Raw genomic sequence first — 17,553 nt, forward strand, 5'->3', positions numbered from 1 at the left:
GGCAGACAGTTTATGACAGGAGGGTTGTGCCAGGATCTCTGGATTTCTTCCATGATATGTCAGATGTTCAGCATTAGTTTTTGAGTTTTTTTTTAATGTCATTATCTGAAATTGAAGTCAGGCAGAGGGCTGTTGCTGCAAAAATGAAGTCCTTAATAGAAGGGAGAGGCACGCTCAACCTTACTTTCTGATGGGCTACTTCTGCAAGGTTTCAACTTATTGCTTTTTTTTCCAGTGTGTTTTGGTTTCGACTTGAACAGAAGTGTGTGTGTAGTGACAGAACATGGATGTAGAGCAAGTTAGTTGAAATAAATCAGCTCAGTCCTGCCACACCTTAATAGTATCTACATTTTTATGGACATGTTGAGGTCCCCCCCTACTTTAGATTAATGATGTACACATACAGTACAGGACGTTGAGCAAATGTCTAGAAAGATACTGTATGACAAATGAGCGCAAGCAAATCGTCATGTAGGAAGATCCTGAACACCAGGAAACAGCTAGGAAGGAAATCCTTCTTACAGGAACTGCTAAACAAAGATAGGAAAGCTGATTGAAAAACAGCTGGAAAATAGTGTAGCTTTAGCAGTGAGGATGGACATTCTCGCCGGTTGACTTTAGCGTCCTATCGATTTTTCTAGCAGTCAGGTTTTTGCCAGATGCCGTTATGCGTAATGTGTGTGTGCATGGTAGAGGAACCAGATGTGAGAGAGTAGTACCCTCATGTTTTCCACATGGTTGCGCTTAGCATGTTTTGGATGCTCTTCAAAAGTAAGACAGGAATGCTGCCAGTTTGCTGTGTATTGTGTTTTTGACACCTGTGTATGTTTTTTTTTGTGACTCAAGCACATCTTTAGTTGACTTTTCTGATGACTCCAAACAACTAAATTTAGAAGGACTCCAAAACAAGCCCTCTGTGAACCGAAACTACAGCTATTACCAATCAGAGGGACAAATGTGTTATTTCAAAACAACATAATTATGTGTTCGACAATCCCTGTCTCATGAATAAATCATAGCCACTCCCACCTGTGATCTCCACCTGTAACATATGGGAGCTGTTGTTGTGTCGCCACACATAGCCTCTCGTCCTGCACTGTTTGCATTTGATAGGGGAACACAACAATACTTACCATTCTGCTACAGTCAACGTTTCTGTGCCAACTAAATGATCAACTGTCATCTCATTGTTTGAATTCCTTTTGATTTTTGCACTCCATACAAAACCGACCTGCAGTGACTGATCATTTAGGGCCGAACCTGGCAGGTTCACATGCAGTTCACCGATGTCTATAAACAGTAAAGGAAACAGGGGTCTCAAACCTCAAAATTAGACTGGCAGCATCACTTCTCCCCTGTTTGTGATGGGAGTGATAGGGCGGGGGCAGAAGGAAGATTTCTTTCTCTTTTCTCCTTTTAAGCTCTAAGTGTGACAGCCAGAGATTAAGAGTAAGGGTAAGAGTAAGAGGGTTGATCCATCTGGGTAGCATTATTCAGATTCCTCAGTGTTGGATATTGGTGATGCTTGGCAACAGAGAGAGGCTGAGGCGTGGAGACAGAATGGGGGGAAATGGGGTGAGAGAAGAGTGAAGGGAGGAAAACCAGGGGAGGGCGCTGTTCTCTCACAGCGACAGTGTGCCCTTGTCTGCAGTGCACGCCTCAAAATGTGACAGAAAGTAAGATAAAAGAAATGTTATTATCCATGCAGACAGTAAATTATGTGTTCAATAATAACTAAGTAGAAAAAAGTAGCATTTGTTGCAATAGAGTCACTAAAACCAATAGTCAGCGGAGGAATGTGACGAGTTTGACTAATATCAGATCAACAACAGACCTGATGAAAGTGATATTTTGATTACGTTATTTCATCAGCGTTGGAAGACAACCATGAGGAGACAAACAGACTGCTGTTGAAACACTTCCATAACTCACATCCCCTGTGAATCTGTCTCAGCTTGTGGGAGAAAAGGGAGGGAGCGAACTAAATAGGGAGGGAAGGAAAGAAAGAATGTACTGAGATCTCATCATGTGATTTCTCCTTTTTTCCTTTTTTTTATGTAGCTGTAGAGTGATTACATGTTTGTAGTTTGGAGCTCTTAGCAAAATTTTCCAAACGCTCTGAGCCCTTTTTTTTTTTTTTTGCATTATCCAACAGCATACTTTCCCTCGACTTTTTTTTTCCCAGTCCAGTTGTGTGACGTGTGAGTGGAGTTCCTGCCCTTGTTTCATGCAGTATAGCTTAGAGGGAAGGAGAGGGGGCTTGAGGAGAGGCGGACATTTACTTTGACCTGTCAAAGGGAAGATGAATTGAAGGTATAAACAAGAGGAGCTGCTGGTGTTGTGGCCTGAGTGCTTGTTGCTTCGTCTTCACAGGGGAGCCGCACGAGGAGGAGGACGTGGAAGACGTGGAGAGAGACAGACAGAAAGGAGAAAGAAAGTGACGGACGGAGGAGAGAGAACGTTAACTTAATCTGTTGCCAATGGGCAAAGGTGGATGAGAGGTTACAGTTACGCAGTCTGCCTGACACAGGAGGAGGGGCACCAGGGGGGGGAATCTCCAGTTCAGCCTACTTCCAGCAACAACAGGACAGGATGAGGTACCAAGGCAGGGTAAGATCCCAACTGCCATGATGCTATTTGCTGTGTTTTCATGTTCACTAAGTGGATTTAATATGTGTGTGTGTGAGTGTGTGCATGTGCATACATTATCTGCCCTTATACAGTAAAGCACAAGATCCAATCTACCAGTCCACTGCCTCACTCATGGAGGGAAAAGCAAAACAAAACAATGAGTCACTTGGAGATTTTTCTCCTTTTTTTCCCTTTTTGCTTGTGTATGAGTCAGTGTGTGTTTTGGTTTTTGTATAAGCTTTAACTCAAGCAGCCCAAAGAGGATAAACTTGGTATTTTTCCACCATATCCATTACTGGCACATCAGTGGTCGAGAGCCAGCTGTGGTACCAGAGCAGCTCGCCCTGGGACAGAGTGGTGGGGTATGCCATATAAGGAAGACAATCCGAAAGGAGTCGACCCAGCAGAGCTTAGTCATAGGGCCCAGAGCCAAGTCCCACTGTTAAGTTAATATCTTTGCTGGTTGTCACTGCAGCTGCACCTTCAAACCTGCAGATTTCAGTGAAGCTCCCCGGCTCTCGGAGTCAAATCCCACATGAAATGCTCGAGCACAGTGGGAGACAGTTCAGTTCAGACTCTTGCTGCTGTAACAAGCAGTCCTCAGGTCAGTTCACTGATAGCAAAGCTGCAAGGATTACGCTATATTCTGCTTAAATCTTCATTGCAGAACTGTAGCTTTTACAGTATCTCAGCCACGGTGTCTCCAAAATATATTTTCAGGCTCCTTCAAGTTTCCTCTGAGATCATGTAACCACGGCGACAGTGTTTCTGTGTTTTGGAGGGAAAGAAGTGTTTTGGATTCATGGCATCTAACCAATAAAAAGGATCTTTTTTTCCCCCTGTGTGTTGTGATGACAGAATTTCTGGGATAAAAGTGAAAAATGTAACCCATGACTGAGAGCTGGACCCTTGTAAACAGTGTTTGCTGTGTTTTGGAGTTATCAGAGGAAACGTTGTTTTCTTACTTGGAAAGCCCAATATTTGTCAGTGCAGCTGTTTAATTCTGTTTTTCATTTGTAGAAGGATCAACTGAACTGAGCATTATCATCATAATCATTATACAAACATGGATGGCTAAACATTGTAGCAGTAGCATCAGGGCTCCAGACCACGCCTCAATTTTGCCCCTGAAATCTGAGACAGTGCAAGTCAATTTTTCATCTTCTTCCGCACAGGGAACCAGTAAATTTGCCGTTTTTTTTAAAACACTAGTGAAATACAGAAGGGGCGACTCAAAGAATCTGGATTCTGTCATTACAGGTGTCAGGCCAATGTGTGTGGGGATGATGAAATGAAACGGAAATGTGAATATTTGCTTTGCAAGTGGATTTACAGTGTGCACCCCTAAATGTTCTGTCTGTGCTCCTAAAATTTTAAGTAAGGGGCCACTGTGCTCCTAGTAAAAAAAAGTTATTTTGGAGCTAGCTGCTGTGCAACTGACCACCATTAAAGATTAACATAAAGACCCGAGGAAGGTGGAATGAAAGATCTGGGCAAAAGAAATCTATTAAAGTTCAGTGCAGGGTAGTGTCATTATTGTCTTTTGAGAGGTTGATGTGTGTGCTGTTTCATAGACATGTAAAAGCCCACCGTAAGCTATATGACATTATATGTGATAAGCAATGACACGCAAGTCAAGCTCAAGCGTGTGTAAATACTCATGTGCAATCCACCTTGATAAAGTGAAAAAAATCCACTGCATAACCGAAATTACAAAGCACATTCAATTTGGCCACAGCTGTACCTTCATTGCATCCTCACACCTCAGGCAGCGTAGGGATAATTTTATGTTTGTATTACTAATTACTTCTCTGCCTCGTGGGTGTTGTGAATGGAAATGGTAGCTCATTCACGCCGGCTCCTACGTGTTCACAGTGTTTGAAGCATGTACAGTAGAGAAACATTCAGTGACATCCACTGAACGCTTGCCCCAAACCTGACCCTCACATTCCTTTGTTGTATCCTCTGGAAAATCTGACTGTGAACTGTAATTACTATGTGTAAGGAAGCCCACCTGCAGGAGTGTGAGAACAATACTCTAAGGTGAAGCAGAGAGGAGGGGGCTGCAGTGGAAGTGTCTGTTGGCTTTCCTTTGCTCTCGCTTCTTGGCTATCTTCCACTGTTGTCCGCTTGTTTTTTGAAGGATTTTCCTGCAACTAGTGCTCAGAGATAATGACCTTTACCGGCATTAACCAGCCAAATGAGACCCTTGAGAGGTTGTTGTATTCAAGAAAAACAAAAGTCCTGTGGAAGTCTAACCCCTTTGTTCCACTTTTCTGCTTGTCTTTATGAAACAAACAGGCCTTTTCTCTTAAATGTACTGTATCTTTGTTGCTGAAGACAGAGTGCAGCTGGTTGGGCTTGGGTGTAGTACACTGATTACATGCTTCTTTATGTGTGACTGGATATTTATGATCAGTAAGTATTGACTCATGACATTTTTGTGTCTTTGTATACATGTACGCATGACTTGTACTTTAAGATCTAAGAATCTGTTCAAGAATTTCATTCTGGTGACTGCTATACTAATTTCCTGTCTGCACTATGATGTCTGTCATCACAGTGGGGTTGACATGTACACACACGTTGCCAAGAGCAATGATTAAATCCTGTCTGGTGATAAAGAGCCGTGTGTACTGTGGATACATCATAATACACTATCTCGCTTAGCACATAGAAGAGTCAAACGTCTGTTTATCATTTGGATACCTTAGTTAAATGTCTCTATTGTTTCCTCTTGGTGAGGGCGTGTGGGACTGTTTCTACTCAGGCTTTACAGAGTGTCACAAAAGTCTGGAGTCATTCATTGTTATACTTTCAGGATACTTTTGTAAATGCATGATCTTTTGCTCCATAAACAGATAGTTTAATATGTTAAGTGTCACTTGTTGCAATACTGAGCACCAGATGTTAATTCTTGCAGAACTGGGTGAATGGTGTGCACATCAGATGAATTATGAATAGACCTTTTGTGCCCCCTACCTGTCAATAGAGTGTAACTACACCATGTAAAGGCTGATCAGTGAGGACTGAAATCATTTTTCCCAGTTGGAAACTCAACTCAAATATAGAGTGACTAATGTATCCCATGCAATTCACAGAAATTCATTCACTATGAGGAGGCAGCCTGTCTATAGTGGTGAACCAGAATAACTGAGTCAGGTGCTTCACCTATGAGACTCTCTTTAATGTCTCTCTCTTTCTGTAGGAGGTGGACATTGAGGGAAGAGTGCGGCTCGTGATGGAGAGCGCCCTGACCGCGCGGGACAGGGTCGGCGTGCAGGACTTCGTCTTGCTGGAGAATTACAACAGCGAGGCAGCTTTCATAGAGAACCTGCGTCGCCGCTTCAGAGAAAACCTCATCTATGTAATGAAGCCAATTTCATTTCAAATGTTCCCAAACATTTCAGCTGGTGTGGTGAAAACACATGCGAATGTACTGTCTGTTCTTCTAATGTTTTGGCTCAGACGTACATTGGCTCCGTGTTGGTGTCAGTGAACCCTTACAAAGAGCTGGAGATTTACTCCAAGCAGCAGATGGAGCGCTACAGAGGGGTCAGCTTCTACGAGATATCGCCTCACATGTGAGTCACCTCATTGTCAGACAGATATTTATTTTTTACCCAAGTCCTTCGCTGTCATTTGCAAAGCTACTGATCATGTGACATCAAACAGGTTTTATTTAAGGCATGACGAGAATCCTTACAAGCAAATAAATGAATAAATTGAACACAATTCCCATTTAATTAATTTCACTGTTGTGTGTTGGTGTTTATTTATGTTCCATCTCAGTGATTCAACTCTAGTTGGACTGTAATTGACACAGCATCTGTGTTTTCCACCCTAGCTACGCCGTGTCAGACAACACTTATCGAGCGATGAAGACCGAGAGGAAAGACCAGTGTATCCTCATATCAGGTGAAAGTGGAGCAGGTAAAACCGAAGCCTCCAAGAAGATCCTTCTCTACTACGCCATCACCTGCCCCACGAATGACCGCATGGCTGCCCTCGGTGACCGCCTCCTGCAGTCCAACCCTGTTTTGGAGGTATTTGACCTTTGTCCTTTTGAACTGAACAACCAGTATGAGAAGAAAAAGTACAGTGAATGTGGAGTTATACTGTATGTCTTTCCATAATATCTGACCTGAAATACCCTGCTTTATCTAGATTGTTTGATGTTGTTATTGTTTTGTTGCCCTTAATTTCACTTCCTCCCTCTAATTTCCTGGCTCCCTTGTTGTGTGCAGGCATTTGGCAACGCTAAAACACTGAGAAACGACAACTCCAGCCGTTTTGGGAAGTACATGGATGTTCAGTTTGACTTCAGGGTAAAGGATCCCCCCCATGGCTTTCTCATGTTACTGTATATAGAAGTCATATGTGCCTATACTGTACCACACTGAACCCTTCTACATAATCAAGCAGTTATATCAAAGATAGAGACTCAAACAATGAAACCTCTTCATCTCCCATCTCTTTCTGTCATCTCTCCAAGGGGGTACCAGTGGGCGGTCACATCTTGAACTACCTGCTGGAGAAATCTCGTGTAGTTCACCAGAACCACGGCGAGAGGAACTTCCACATCTTCTATCAGCTTCTGGATGGAGGAGATGACGACCTGCTGAGGACACTGGACCTGGAAAGAAACCCCCAGAGCTACCAGTACCTGGTCAAGGTGTGTGTGTGGTGCAGAAGCCTGATGACTGACTTGTTCATGCACATTACAGCATCAACTGTGGTGTAACATTTAATTGTCTTGTTCAGGGTAACTGCCCCAGAGTCAGCTCCATTAGTGACAAGAATAATTGGAAGACTGTGATGAAGGCGCTGCCTGTTATTGGCTTCACCGAGGAAGAAGTGCAGGTAACTAACAACCGCAGCGATGAATGGCAGCTGCTTTTATACGAGCAACAGCACTGCTGTTTCATTTCTCTCCCGTGTTGTCTGGTTTACCACATTTACCAAATTAAAGTGGAACAAATTAAACTGTGTAGTCATGGGAATGAGTCCAAAACAAGCAATGTTTTTACAATTTGCATCATACTGGGAATGTTGTTTGCAGTCATGAATATGTCCACTCTTTCTCCGCTTACAATTTTTTACCAGCCAAACATTGCATTCATTATCGCAATACAAACATTTAGACAACTTTTTAAATACAGAAATAGTGTTACAAATTTAGAATACAGGATTTTGTGCAGTTTTTAATTAAAAAGAAACTTCTCTTTGCTTCCATTGTTTATCACCAAAAACATGTTTGTATCCTCAAGGCTTAGCAATTTAAAATTTTGTTTTTAGTTTACTTTTACTTTTATTCATTAAGTATTTGCATATCCTTTAAAAAAATGTTTTCAATACAGCATTATTTACAACAATTTGCTGTTTTAGCATTTGTGACTCAAATATGAGTTATTTTGCTAAATTGTACTGTTTTGACTCTCACTTCTGGTTCTGATTGTGTATTTGTTATCATCTGCACAGCATTTCTTGTGCAAACCGCCCCGACATCCATGTGGTTAAAAGACAGATGGTTTATCTATGAGGTTGTTGTGAACTTTTTTTTTTGTGTGTGTCTGTGTCTGACCTCAGAAATTGCTGAACATCATTGCCGGTGTTCTCCATCTGGGAAACACTCAGTTCGGAGAAGGCGAGGAGGGAGAAACTTATATCACCACCGAGACCCCGATAACAAATCTTGTGAAGGTCAGAAAGGTCCCACTAGTATTACTGACTGTTCAAATATGCAAAAAGGGTCACATGAAGGCACTGAACAGATGTGTTGTTGTTTTCCAGCTGCTGGGTGTCGATGGCTCAGCCCTGACGGAAGCACTCACTCACAAGAAACTCACTGCCAAAGGAGAGGAGGTGACACGTTTTCCAGTTTGCCTCTCGTTTTCAGCTGTTTGGTGATTGTTGTTGTTTTTTACAATTTGGTGTTGTACATATACGTTTCCATTACAGATGATCGGCCCACTAAATTTCGAGCAGGCGATGTCTGCCCGTGACGCCTTAGCCAAGGCTGTGTACGGTCGTACTTTCACCTGGTTGGTGGAGAAGATCAACCAGTCGCTGGCTTTGAAGGTGAAGCTCACGACTCAAAGGCAATAGAAATTACTACATCATGTTGTGGTGTTGTTGCTTTATTTTACTATTAATTGCATTGTGTGTACTAAATATGTTATGCAGGATGAAATCTACCACAGCACCAAGGCCTCCACACTTATAGGACTCCTTGATATCTATGGCTTTGAAGTCCTGCAGCACAACAGGTTGGAGTTACATTCATTTCCCTTTTTCTGCCCCACGTGAGTCTATAACATAACGCTGACCTGGTTTCCCTTATATATTTTGCCTACAGCTTTGAGCAGTTCTGCATCAACTACTGCAATGAGAAGCTCCAGCAGCTTTTTATTGAGCTCACCCTCAGATCTGAGCAGGAGGAGTATGAGACTGAAGGAATTGCAGTGAGTCCATGTGTTGGTTGGGTGGTCACAAATTTAAGTCTGCGATATCTCGTAACATTGACATTATTCTTCCCCTCATGTTCCTCACTAATTTCAGTGGGAGACAGTGCAGTACTTTGACAACAAGATCATTTGTGACCTGATTGAAGAGAAGCACAAAGGCATCATCTCCATTCTGGTAAAAAACAAACAAAAAAAACTCGTAGCTGAGATAATGTCCTCTGGATACTGTGAAATCTGTTATTGTATTTCGAGTTAAACAGTGTGAGTGTCTCTCAGGATGAAGAGTGTCTGAGACCTGGGGAGACTTGCGACATCTCCTTTTTAGAGAAACTGGAGGACACACTGGGCGGCCATCCCCATTTCATCACGTAAGCATCATTTATATGCCACAGCTGCACACATACTCACACATACAGAAATATAAATGTCAACACAGCTCCATGTGTGTGTGTGTCTTTCAGTCACAAGTTGGCAAATGGAAAAACTCGCAGGGTAATGAGTAGGGAGGAATTCAGACTGCTGCATTATGCTGGAGAGGTGAACTACAATGTCAATGGTAAACTTTAATTCAATATAATTATATATTATATGACATATACAGGACAAGTCCTTTAACCCTCTGACTCCTTAATGACAGACTCCAGTTTTCCTGTTTGTCTCATTCAGGTTTTCTAGACAAGAACAATGATCTGCTGAGCAGGAACCTGAAAGAGGTGAGCTTAATGAAAGTGGACAGGGTATGACCTCACCACAGCGTTTCTAAAACTCCTGTGTCTCTTGCCATTGCTGCCTGAAGAGGAAGAGGAGGAGAGCGCACTGTGTTGACATGTGGTTGTGTGGTTTTGTCTCTGTTCAGGTCATGTGCCAGTCAGACAACCAGATACTAAGTCACTGCTTCCGCAGAGAGGAAGTGATGGACCAGAAGCGCCCAGAGATGGTGACGAATGCTCGTGCTTTCTCTCTCTGTCTCACTCTCACTCTCACACATACAGTACTCCTTCTCGCTTTCTGTCCTTCAAAAAATAACATGTCGACAAAATGTCGAGAAAATTCTCTTGTTTGTTTCTGTCTTGTAGGCTGGCACTCAGTTTAAAAACAGCCTGATGAAACTCATGGATATCCTCATGTCTAAAGAGCCATCGTATGTGCGCTGTATCAAGCCTAATGATGCCAAGCAGCCAGGTACACTCAACCACATCACATTTACTGTACTCTGTATTACAGTGCTGTTATTTTTAAATAAAAACCAAGGTCCCAGTGAAGAACATGTTCAAACAAATTGAGGTATCTTAGGAAAAAAAGAAAGATAACTGTCCTATAATGGCTCACATGGTAAGTTATAATAATACAAACATTTCTAATTATCCTCTCCTTAAAGAAATATTATCAGGTACTAATTAATAAATCAGTTTAGATCATTTCTATTCCTGCATTCTTCAGCTTTTTGTTTTTTTTAATTTATTTTGTACTTTTTAATGAACATTTAAACACACAAGACACATTACAAGATAGTTACACAGACAGTTAGACACATACAAAACTGTATGAGACAAAGGGCGATTACAGAACAAACTGAGACAGAACAAACCAGAGTTTGGAGGGTGGAATTGCGAGAGGGGGTGTTGAGCAGGCATATTGGGTATGTTGGGAATAAAAGCAGAGAATAAGGAGGTTGATAAGGAAGTAAAGAAGAAGGAATAAGAAAGAGGGGGGGGAGGGGGGATGAATAATGTAAGGTAGTGTTTTGAGGGATCAACTCTGGACAAATTGTATGAATGGTGACCAGGTTTTATTGTAGTGGGTGATATTATCTTTCATGGTGAATGTAGTAAGTTTTTCCAAATTTGAATGTTCTGTTAGCAGATTGTACCAATGTTGTAGTGAAAGTTTTGTTCTGTCTTTCCAATTGAGTGGGATTATTTTTTTGGCCATGGTTGTGGAGCATTCTGTGGCTGATGCCACTGTTGACAAACCTCATCCATTTCTACCAATGTCTCATAATAAATTCTCCCATGCAGGGGAATAAATCTGAAATACGTATACGGTATATGGAAATCAAGAGGGGTGATCACTAAAATATAAAAGTGATGTATGCTGTGATATATATAATATAATGTTCTGTATAGTAAAATGTAGGATATTATGTGCCCTAGTGATAAGTACCTCAGTCAGCTGTGAATACGATCTCTCCCTGCAGGAAGGTTTGATGAAGTTCTGGTCAGACACCAGGTGAAGTACCTGGGCCTGATGGAGAACCTGAGGGTCCGGAGAGCAGGCTTCGCCTATCGACGTCGTTTTGAAGCCTTCCTGCAGAGGTGACCGACCTCCACCTTTCTACAGCCTCAGTGACTGTTCACCCTGTTTGCAATGTCTTCAGCTGTCTGACATTATTATCAATATCAGGTATAAGCCGCTGTGTCCTGAGACGTGGCCCAACTGGCAGGGAAAGCTCGTCGATGGTGTGTCCACGCTGGTCAACCACCTGGGCTACAAACCAGAGGAGTACAAACTGGGCAGGTAAATGTTTAAGCTTGTGGGTGAAATAATGACATTTCATCAATACATTCACCCACACACACTAAATGTAGAAACATATGTGCACTATTACTATAATTGTGTTGATGACATACAGTATGTTGCCCCCTCTTTGCAGATCAAAAATCTTCATCCGTTTCCCAAAGACTCTCTTCAACACTGAGGATGCGTTAGAAGCAAAAAAGCCAGAGATAGGTAAGTAACCATGGCAAGGTGTAGAAACACTGGGATGTCGTAATTTAAATGAAAAAGGGCATTAGTGATGATGATTCACCTCCTTTTGAGGCAACAGTTTTTTGTAAAGTTGTTTTTTAGATGTTATTATATTCATATTACTGTGCCCACATCTATAAAAAAAAAAAAAAAAAAAGCATCTCAATGCAAACATCACCTTCTGGGGCACAATCAATATATTTCAAACCTTGGCTCACTTTGGATTTATAATCCATACACAACATTGCCTGGTGAAGCATAACTTTATTGACTTTCTGTGGCTGAGGAATCCGCAGCAGCTCCTCTGTAACACCTTGATGAAAAAAGCATACAGTACATCCAGTTTTGACTTTTGCTTCCTTCCAGCTTTGACTCTGCAGACGTCATGGCGAGGCTACAGGGAGAGGGCCAAGTACCAACGCATCAGAAATGCAGGTCAGAACAACTACTAGCAACTACTCACAGAACTTGTGCAGTTGATTTTTTTGGAAATTTATGTTTGGACAAGTTATGCGGTTCATACTTCATTGGAAGATTTTATTCTGGCATACAACAACATCTTAATACGATAAATAGCTCCATCATTCCAGCTCATGTATTTATCTAAATGCACATGGTCGTGTTCTGTGTATATTTTATGTTATTTCACTTTTCAACTATTTCTATTTGGGCTTTTTCAGTAAACTGTGCTACACTAACCTTGGGGTGTTCTTCTTGCCTGAGTATCCAAGCTGGTGTTAATGTATGCATGTGTGTGTGTGTGTATATGTAGTGATAGTGATCCAGTCTGGGTGGCGAGGGATGAAAGCACGCAGGAGGGCTAAGAGGCGTCGACAGGCTGCTGACTTAATCCGCAGGTGCTTGACTGGTTCTTTGTCACCGTTTGTTTCTGGATGTTAGTTTTTTGACTCTGCTTTTTGCATGTGTAGTTTGTTCTTTATCTTGTATCTTTATTTTTCTTTTGTCAGATTCATAAAAGGCTTCATCTACCGTCATGAGGAATACTGCCCTGAGAACGAGTATTTCCTGGACCATGTGCGCTACTCCTTTCTCAAGAATCTACGCAAGAACCTGCCCAAGAGCGTTTTGGACAAAAGCTGGCCGACATCTTCTCCCTTAATTGTTGAGGTACTAACATCTTTTATAGGCAGGGCATCATTCTTAGTGACTGATACTGTTACACACATAAAAGTAATAATACATACAAGTAAGTATCTGTGTAATTTCATTGTGCCCTGCAGGCCTCTGAGCACCTTCGGGTGCTACACATGAGAAACATGGTCATGAAGTATTGCAGGAGAGTCCAGCCTGAGTGGAAGAAGCAGGTGCAGTGAATACAAAGGAAATGCAGCTCTTTCAAAGAATAATAAACCTAATAAACCTTTTTTTGACTTTGCCATTTTTTTTTTCATTCTTCTAGATGGTGCAAAAAGTTGTAGCCAGTGAGATCTTCAAGGATCAGAAAGACAGCTATCCTCAGAGTGTTGGCAGGCTGTTTCTGGACTCTCGGCTTGGTTTGTGTTCATAGCCACATTGATAACCACACTACATACGAAAAACGAAACAGTAGATGTAACATTAACAGGGACTTTCCTGTTCCTTTATGTAGAACGTGAGCAAATCAACCTCAAAGTGGTCCAAACTCTTGGCAATGACAAAGTGCAGGTGGGATTTAACTCTTGTTTAACTCTTTTTTTTTTTTTTTTTTTACCATGATCATGATCACGATGGATGTTGCTTGGCAGTAATGTGCATGTTTGTGCTCCTTAGTATGGTGCGTCAGTCACAAAGTATGACAGGAGGGGTTTCAAGCCCCGTCCTCGCCAGCTGCTGCTCACCAACACCTTTGCTGTGCTGGTGGACAGGACCAAGATCAAGCAGAGGATTGACTACACGGCTCTGAGAGGTGAGAACCAGTGGGGAAGAGGAGACATTTCAGAATATATTACTTTATGGAGTAATATCCTTGAATCCCTGATCACTGCTGAAGTTGTGCACATTGATTAATAAATGGTGATATATTAATCACAAACAGCTATCATCATGTACGTTTCTAGTCGTCCTTTGGATTGAAAATTGAAAAAACTTCTTCCAAAAAGATATATTTTTCAGCTTTGACAGTGAAGTCAAATCAGGATAAAAGGTTTTGGATGAATTAATCGGGACAAATATTGATCCAGTAATTCATTCAAAGTACATTTTCTTGGCCACAGGTTACTGATTAATTTGTTTTGATTGTGTTTTTTACTTCAGTCAGTCCAAACCAGGTTTTTTTCTTTAAACAGGTATCTCTGTGAGCTCTCTCAGCGATGGGATGTTTGTTCTCCACATGCCCACTGAGGACAACAAGCAGAAGGTACAGTGGGAAACCGCGGTCATAACTTTTCGGTAAACAACCAACCACGCAGCCTCTCATAATCCGCTCCGTCCTCTGTCCTTTGTCCTCAGGCGGATGCTGTGCTGCAGTGCAACCATGTGATCGAACTGGTGACAAAACTAGCCATGATGGCCAGCAAGATCGACTACGTCAACATCAGCCCGGGCAGGTGAGTGCTGTCTGACTGCTCGTCTAAACCAGCGGAAGTCATAGTTGTTGGTAGTCCAACAGCTCTTCTCTTTTGTCTTTATCTTCATTTGTCACCTCCTGTGTGGCGTGCAGCATTAGGTTTGCTGTGGCTCGTGGCAAGGAAGGAATCATTGATTTTGTCAGAGGCTCAGAGATGAAGGTGGCCAAAGGCAAGCGAGGACATCTGCTAGTGGTGAGTCAGTGCCTGTTCTAATGTCATGTGGGGCGCCTGCGGGGAGGGAGCGATGTTTTGATATAAGAAAAAAAAAAAAAAAAATTCAGCCATCTGACTGTGTTCAATCTGATTTCACTCTGCAGACCGTCCCTCGCAACAACACCACATGAAGGAACAGAAAACCGCAGCGAGGCAAACTCGGAAGATTGCCGCTTAGAAGTTATTTGTAAGGTTGCATCAAGCAGGAAGATAGCCTACCACAAGCATACACAACATACTCTACATGAAGAAGATCCTGTATCGATTCATATTCATCATCATTATCACAAGAATGTCTTCAATGTTGCAATGAATACTGATAATTTTTTATTAGAAAATCATTACAAGAAGTCAGCACATCAAATGCTTTGTCTCTTTTTGTCAGTCACAGAAATATATTTATCTATCAAATATAAAATGTCTAATGAAAAACAAACACTGTATTTCTGTATTGTAAGAGAAATAAAATAAACCACTGAAATAAATAGCATTTAATAAATATAGTCAATAAATAGCAAATATATGTTGGGAAAGTCCAGTAAATTAAGGAGGGGAAGACCGGATACTCTTTTTTTCTGTTCTGTGCGCTAACTGATAACTTACAGTCAGAGGTGAGAAAGAAACTGTGGGAAATTCCCAAAAAGGCCTCAAATATACTAGAATACATAATATTAAAAAAAAAAAAAAGCAAACTTGTTTAAATACAACATAACACACATAAAGTGCTGACAGCACTGCTATGGCCTAATTAAAGTCATCACTACTATTGCAAGTTTCTGTCAAGTGCTCATTGTCAGTTTAGCTTTGTCACCCTGTTGTTTTTTTCTTTGTGTGCACGTATGCGCTGGCCGGGGGCAACAGAGCACTTCAGTCTTGAGTCATCAGTGCGATTTGTTTGACAGAAGGAGGAAGTCTCTTGCCAACTTGGTGAGGTAGAGGTCGAGATCCCTCAGAATGATGTAACCCTCCACTCTGCGATCCCACACTGTTTTGGTCTCCTGGTCCAGGGGCGTCCCGACTCGAGTAGAGGACGGCTTCGTCCAGGAGCTGTTGATGTACCTCATCTGGTAGAGAAAGCATAACATTATTTGTTTATTTTTAAGACCAGACTGGGCTTGGTGTCACTTCCTCCTGCGTGAGCAAAAAAAAAAAGGCTACGAAATATCGGTGGATTTCAAACGGGGCATACCTGAGTGCTGATTTGGGTCATCAGGTCCCTCAGATCCAGCTGGATGTACTTGATGCTCTGAGTTAACCTGGTGGAGGTTGCACTCTGCTCTCTCTGATCCCTCTCCAGCTCCTCTCTCTTCCACTCCAGCTTGTTCCAGTAGGCCTGCATGTCCCGGAAAGCAGCAGAGAGACGCTCCCAGTCCTGAACATACACAACAGCACAAGGGCATTCAGATGACATTCAGATGACTATATCATGGGAATGTTGCACAACACCTTTTTTTTTCTTTCTAAGTTTGATGTTTAAGAAGGGGAATTCCACTCAAATTTTTTATAAAGTTTTATATTCTGCAATACCAAACATTCGGCTGGGTCTACAAAATGAAAAGCAATTCTCAAAACAATAGAAGAAATTTTCAGAAAAATTTGAGCATGTGTTTTGCAGAATAACAACCAGCGTGATCTTCTGTTGAATTGTTTTCAAAGATACTCACCGTCAGTTTCAACCAGCTGTCAAAATCTGTAGAAAGCACCGGCAGGTCCTTCAGCTGTCGGCTTCTGTCCTCAAATTGCCTATTTCCCAGCAGCTGCTCATTCTATATTAAAGTAAACACAGTCATGATTAAAGAAGATGTTGTGGTCCATGCTGGATGTGTACAGAGGTGACCAGGTGAAAGGTGGCCAGTTTGAGTTTTTTAATCCAGTACTCACGTATTTCTTCAGCAGCTGCTGGACGCGGGTTCGGCTGCACCTTGTGAGGCGGAAGGAGTTTTTGTATTTATTCCTGTGGGAGAGTGGGGACGGAGCCGAGTCCACACAGCTCAGGACGCAGCACAGGAGGACGAGAGATTGCCACCAAAAGGTCATCTGAAAAAAAAAACACATGTTGTAACGTTAGTTTCGTGTACAACACTGTGACTGACCTGCGCTGACACTTAGCCTACAACACAAACCACCGATTCTCGTTATGGAAACTCACAGTAAGAGTCATTTTCCATGATTAGTATGTGAACGGAAATCTATTAATATTTCTGGGAGAAGATCCATCCCACAGACTGCACATGGCATAAATGCTGTCTGTTATGTAATTCAAAAACACTTCTTTTGGTTGTCTGGTTACAGAAGAGTGTTGATTCCTCAAAATGGTTTCGGTGTGGAAGGAAGTATTTGTTTCACCATGGTCTCCCTTTAAGTTGTGACCTAAATTGTTTATACATTCTTTTGGATCTAATATCCAGATGATAACACATACAACATCAATCACTGGCTGTAGGAGCATAACTACAAGTCTTAAAGTCTGCTTCCCTGATTCTGTCAAATTTAATCTGTAGAAGAAAAAAAGAAGTAAATCTTCTATTGACATTATTCAGTTACATCATGTGTTGTTGGTACAACACACACTTTTCTTGGTGATGAGTCAACAGGTTTGTTAATCACTAAAAAAATGTCAGTATTATCTCATGGTGCCTAGATAGAGAAAGTTCACTCACTTCTACATAAATAAACCATCAAGCAGATAGAAATAAAGAATCACTGCCACAGTTTGACAAACCTTTTCTTAAATGCACCCAGTAGATACTTTCAAAAATAAAGAATAAACTGATGTTATTATTAACCCTGTTTGGATTCTGAACAAAGTAACTCTCCTACAAACGCTCAAGTGTTTACAAGATGTGCTTACCTTGGAGGAGCAGTGAACACCACGCTGAGGAGAATACATACATGCTTTAGTGACGCTCTCATACACTTTTATACAT

At 41.7% G+C, this 17,553-nt stretch overlaps 1 protein-coding gene across 2 annotated transcripts; it reads left to right on the plus strand.

Moving 5' to 3' along the window:
• Positions 1 to 2,163: 2,163 nt before the first annotated feature.
• LOC310997126 (unconventional myosin-Ic-like) lies at positions 2,164 to 15,687 on the plus strand. Of its 2 annotated transcripts, none has more exons than XM_083986757.1 (32): positions 2,164 to 2,610; positions 5,840 to 5,998; positions 6,100 to 6,215; positions 6,479 to 6,677; positions 6,879 to 6,959; positions 7,127 to 7,306; positions 7,396 to 7,494; positions 8,221 to 8,334; positions 8,425 to 8,496; positions 8,593 to 8,712; positions 8,818 to 8,900; positions 8,990 to 9,095; positions 9,193 to 9,273; positions 9,375 to 9,466; positions 9,560 to 9,654; positions 9,765 to 9,811; positions 9,955 to 10,035; positions 10,175 to 10,280; positions 11,296 to 11,413; positions 11,502 to 11,615; positions 11,752 to 11,828; positions 12,213 to 12,281; positions 12,619 to 12,703; positions 12,815 to 12,974; positions 13,088 to 13,171; positions 13,267 to 13,360; positions 13,456 to 13,511; positions 13,617 to 13,752; positions 14,132 to 14,202; positions 14,295 to 14,392; positions 14,506 to 14,605; positions 14,731 to 15,687. In XM_083986757.1, the coding sequence occupies exons 1-32, from the start codon at positions 2,593 to 2,595 to the stop codon at positions 14,755 to 14,757; spliced, it is 3,138 nt and encodes a 1,045-aa protein (XP_083842883.1). In that variant the 5' UTR covers positions 2,164 to 2,592; the 3' UTR covers positions 14,758 to 15,687. The 2 variants fall into 2 exon arrangements, with proteins under 2 accessions (XP_083842883.1, XP_083842884.1); XM_083986758.1 differs by lacking the exon at positions 2,164 to 2,610 and adding an exon at positions 4,903 to 5,049.
• Positions 15,688 to 17,553: the final 1,866 nt, after the last annotated feature.

This window comes from Trachurus trachurus (genome assembly GCF_905171665.1).
Source record: "Trachurus trachurus genome assembly, chromosome: 14".
Classification (NCBI taxonomy): Eukaryota; Metazoa; Chordata; class Actinopteri; order Carangiformes; family Carangidae; genus Trachurus; species Trachurus trachurus.

What these genes read in the sequence shown, in the direction of transcription:
- LOC310997126 (XM_083986757.1), top strand. An exon ending in TCACTGCCAAAGGAGAGGAG is followed by an intron (nt 8,497 to 8,592) that starts GTGACACGTTTT and finishes TTTCCATTACAG; the next exon opens with ATGATCGGCCCACTAAATTT. An exon ending in GAGGAGTACAAACTGGGCAG is followed by an intron (nt 11,616 to 11,751) that starts GTAAATGTTTAA and finishes CCCTCTTTGCAG; the next exon opens with ATCAAAAATCTTCATCCGTT.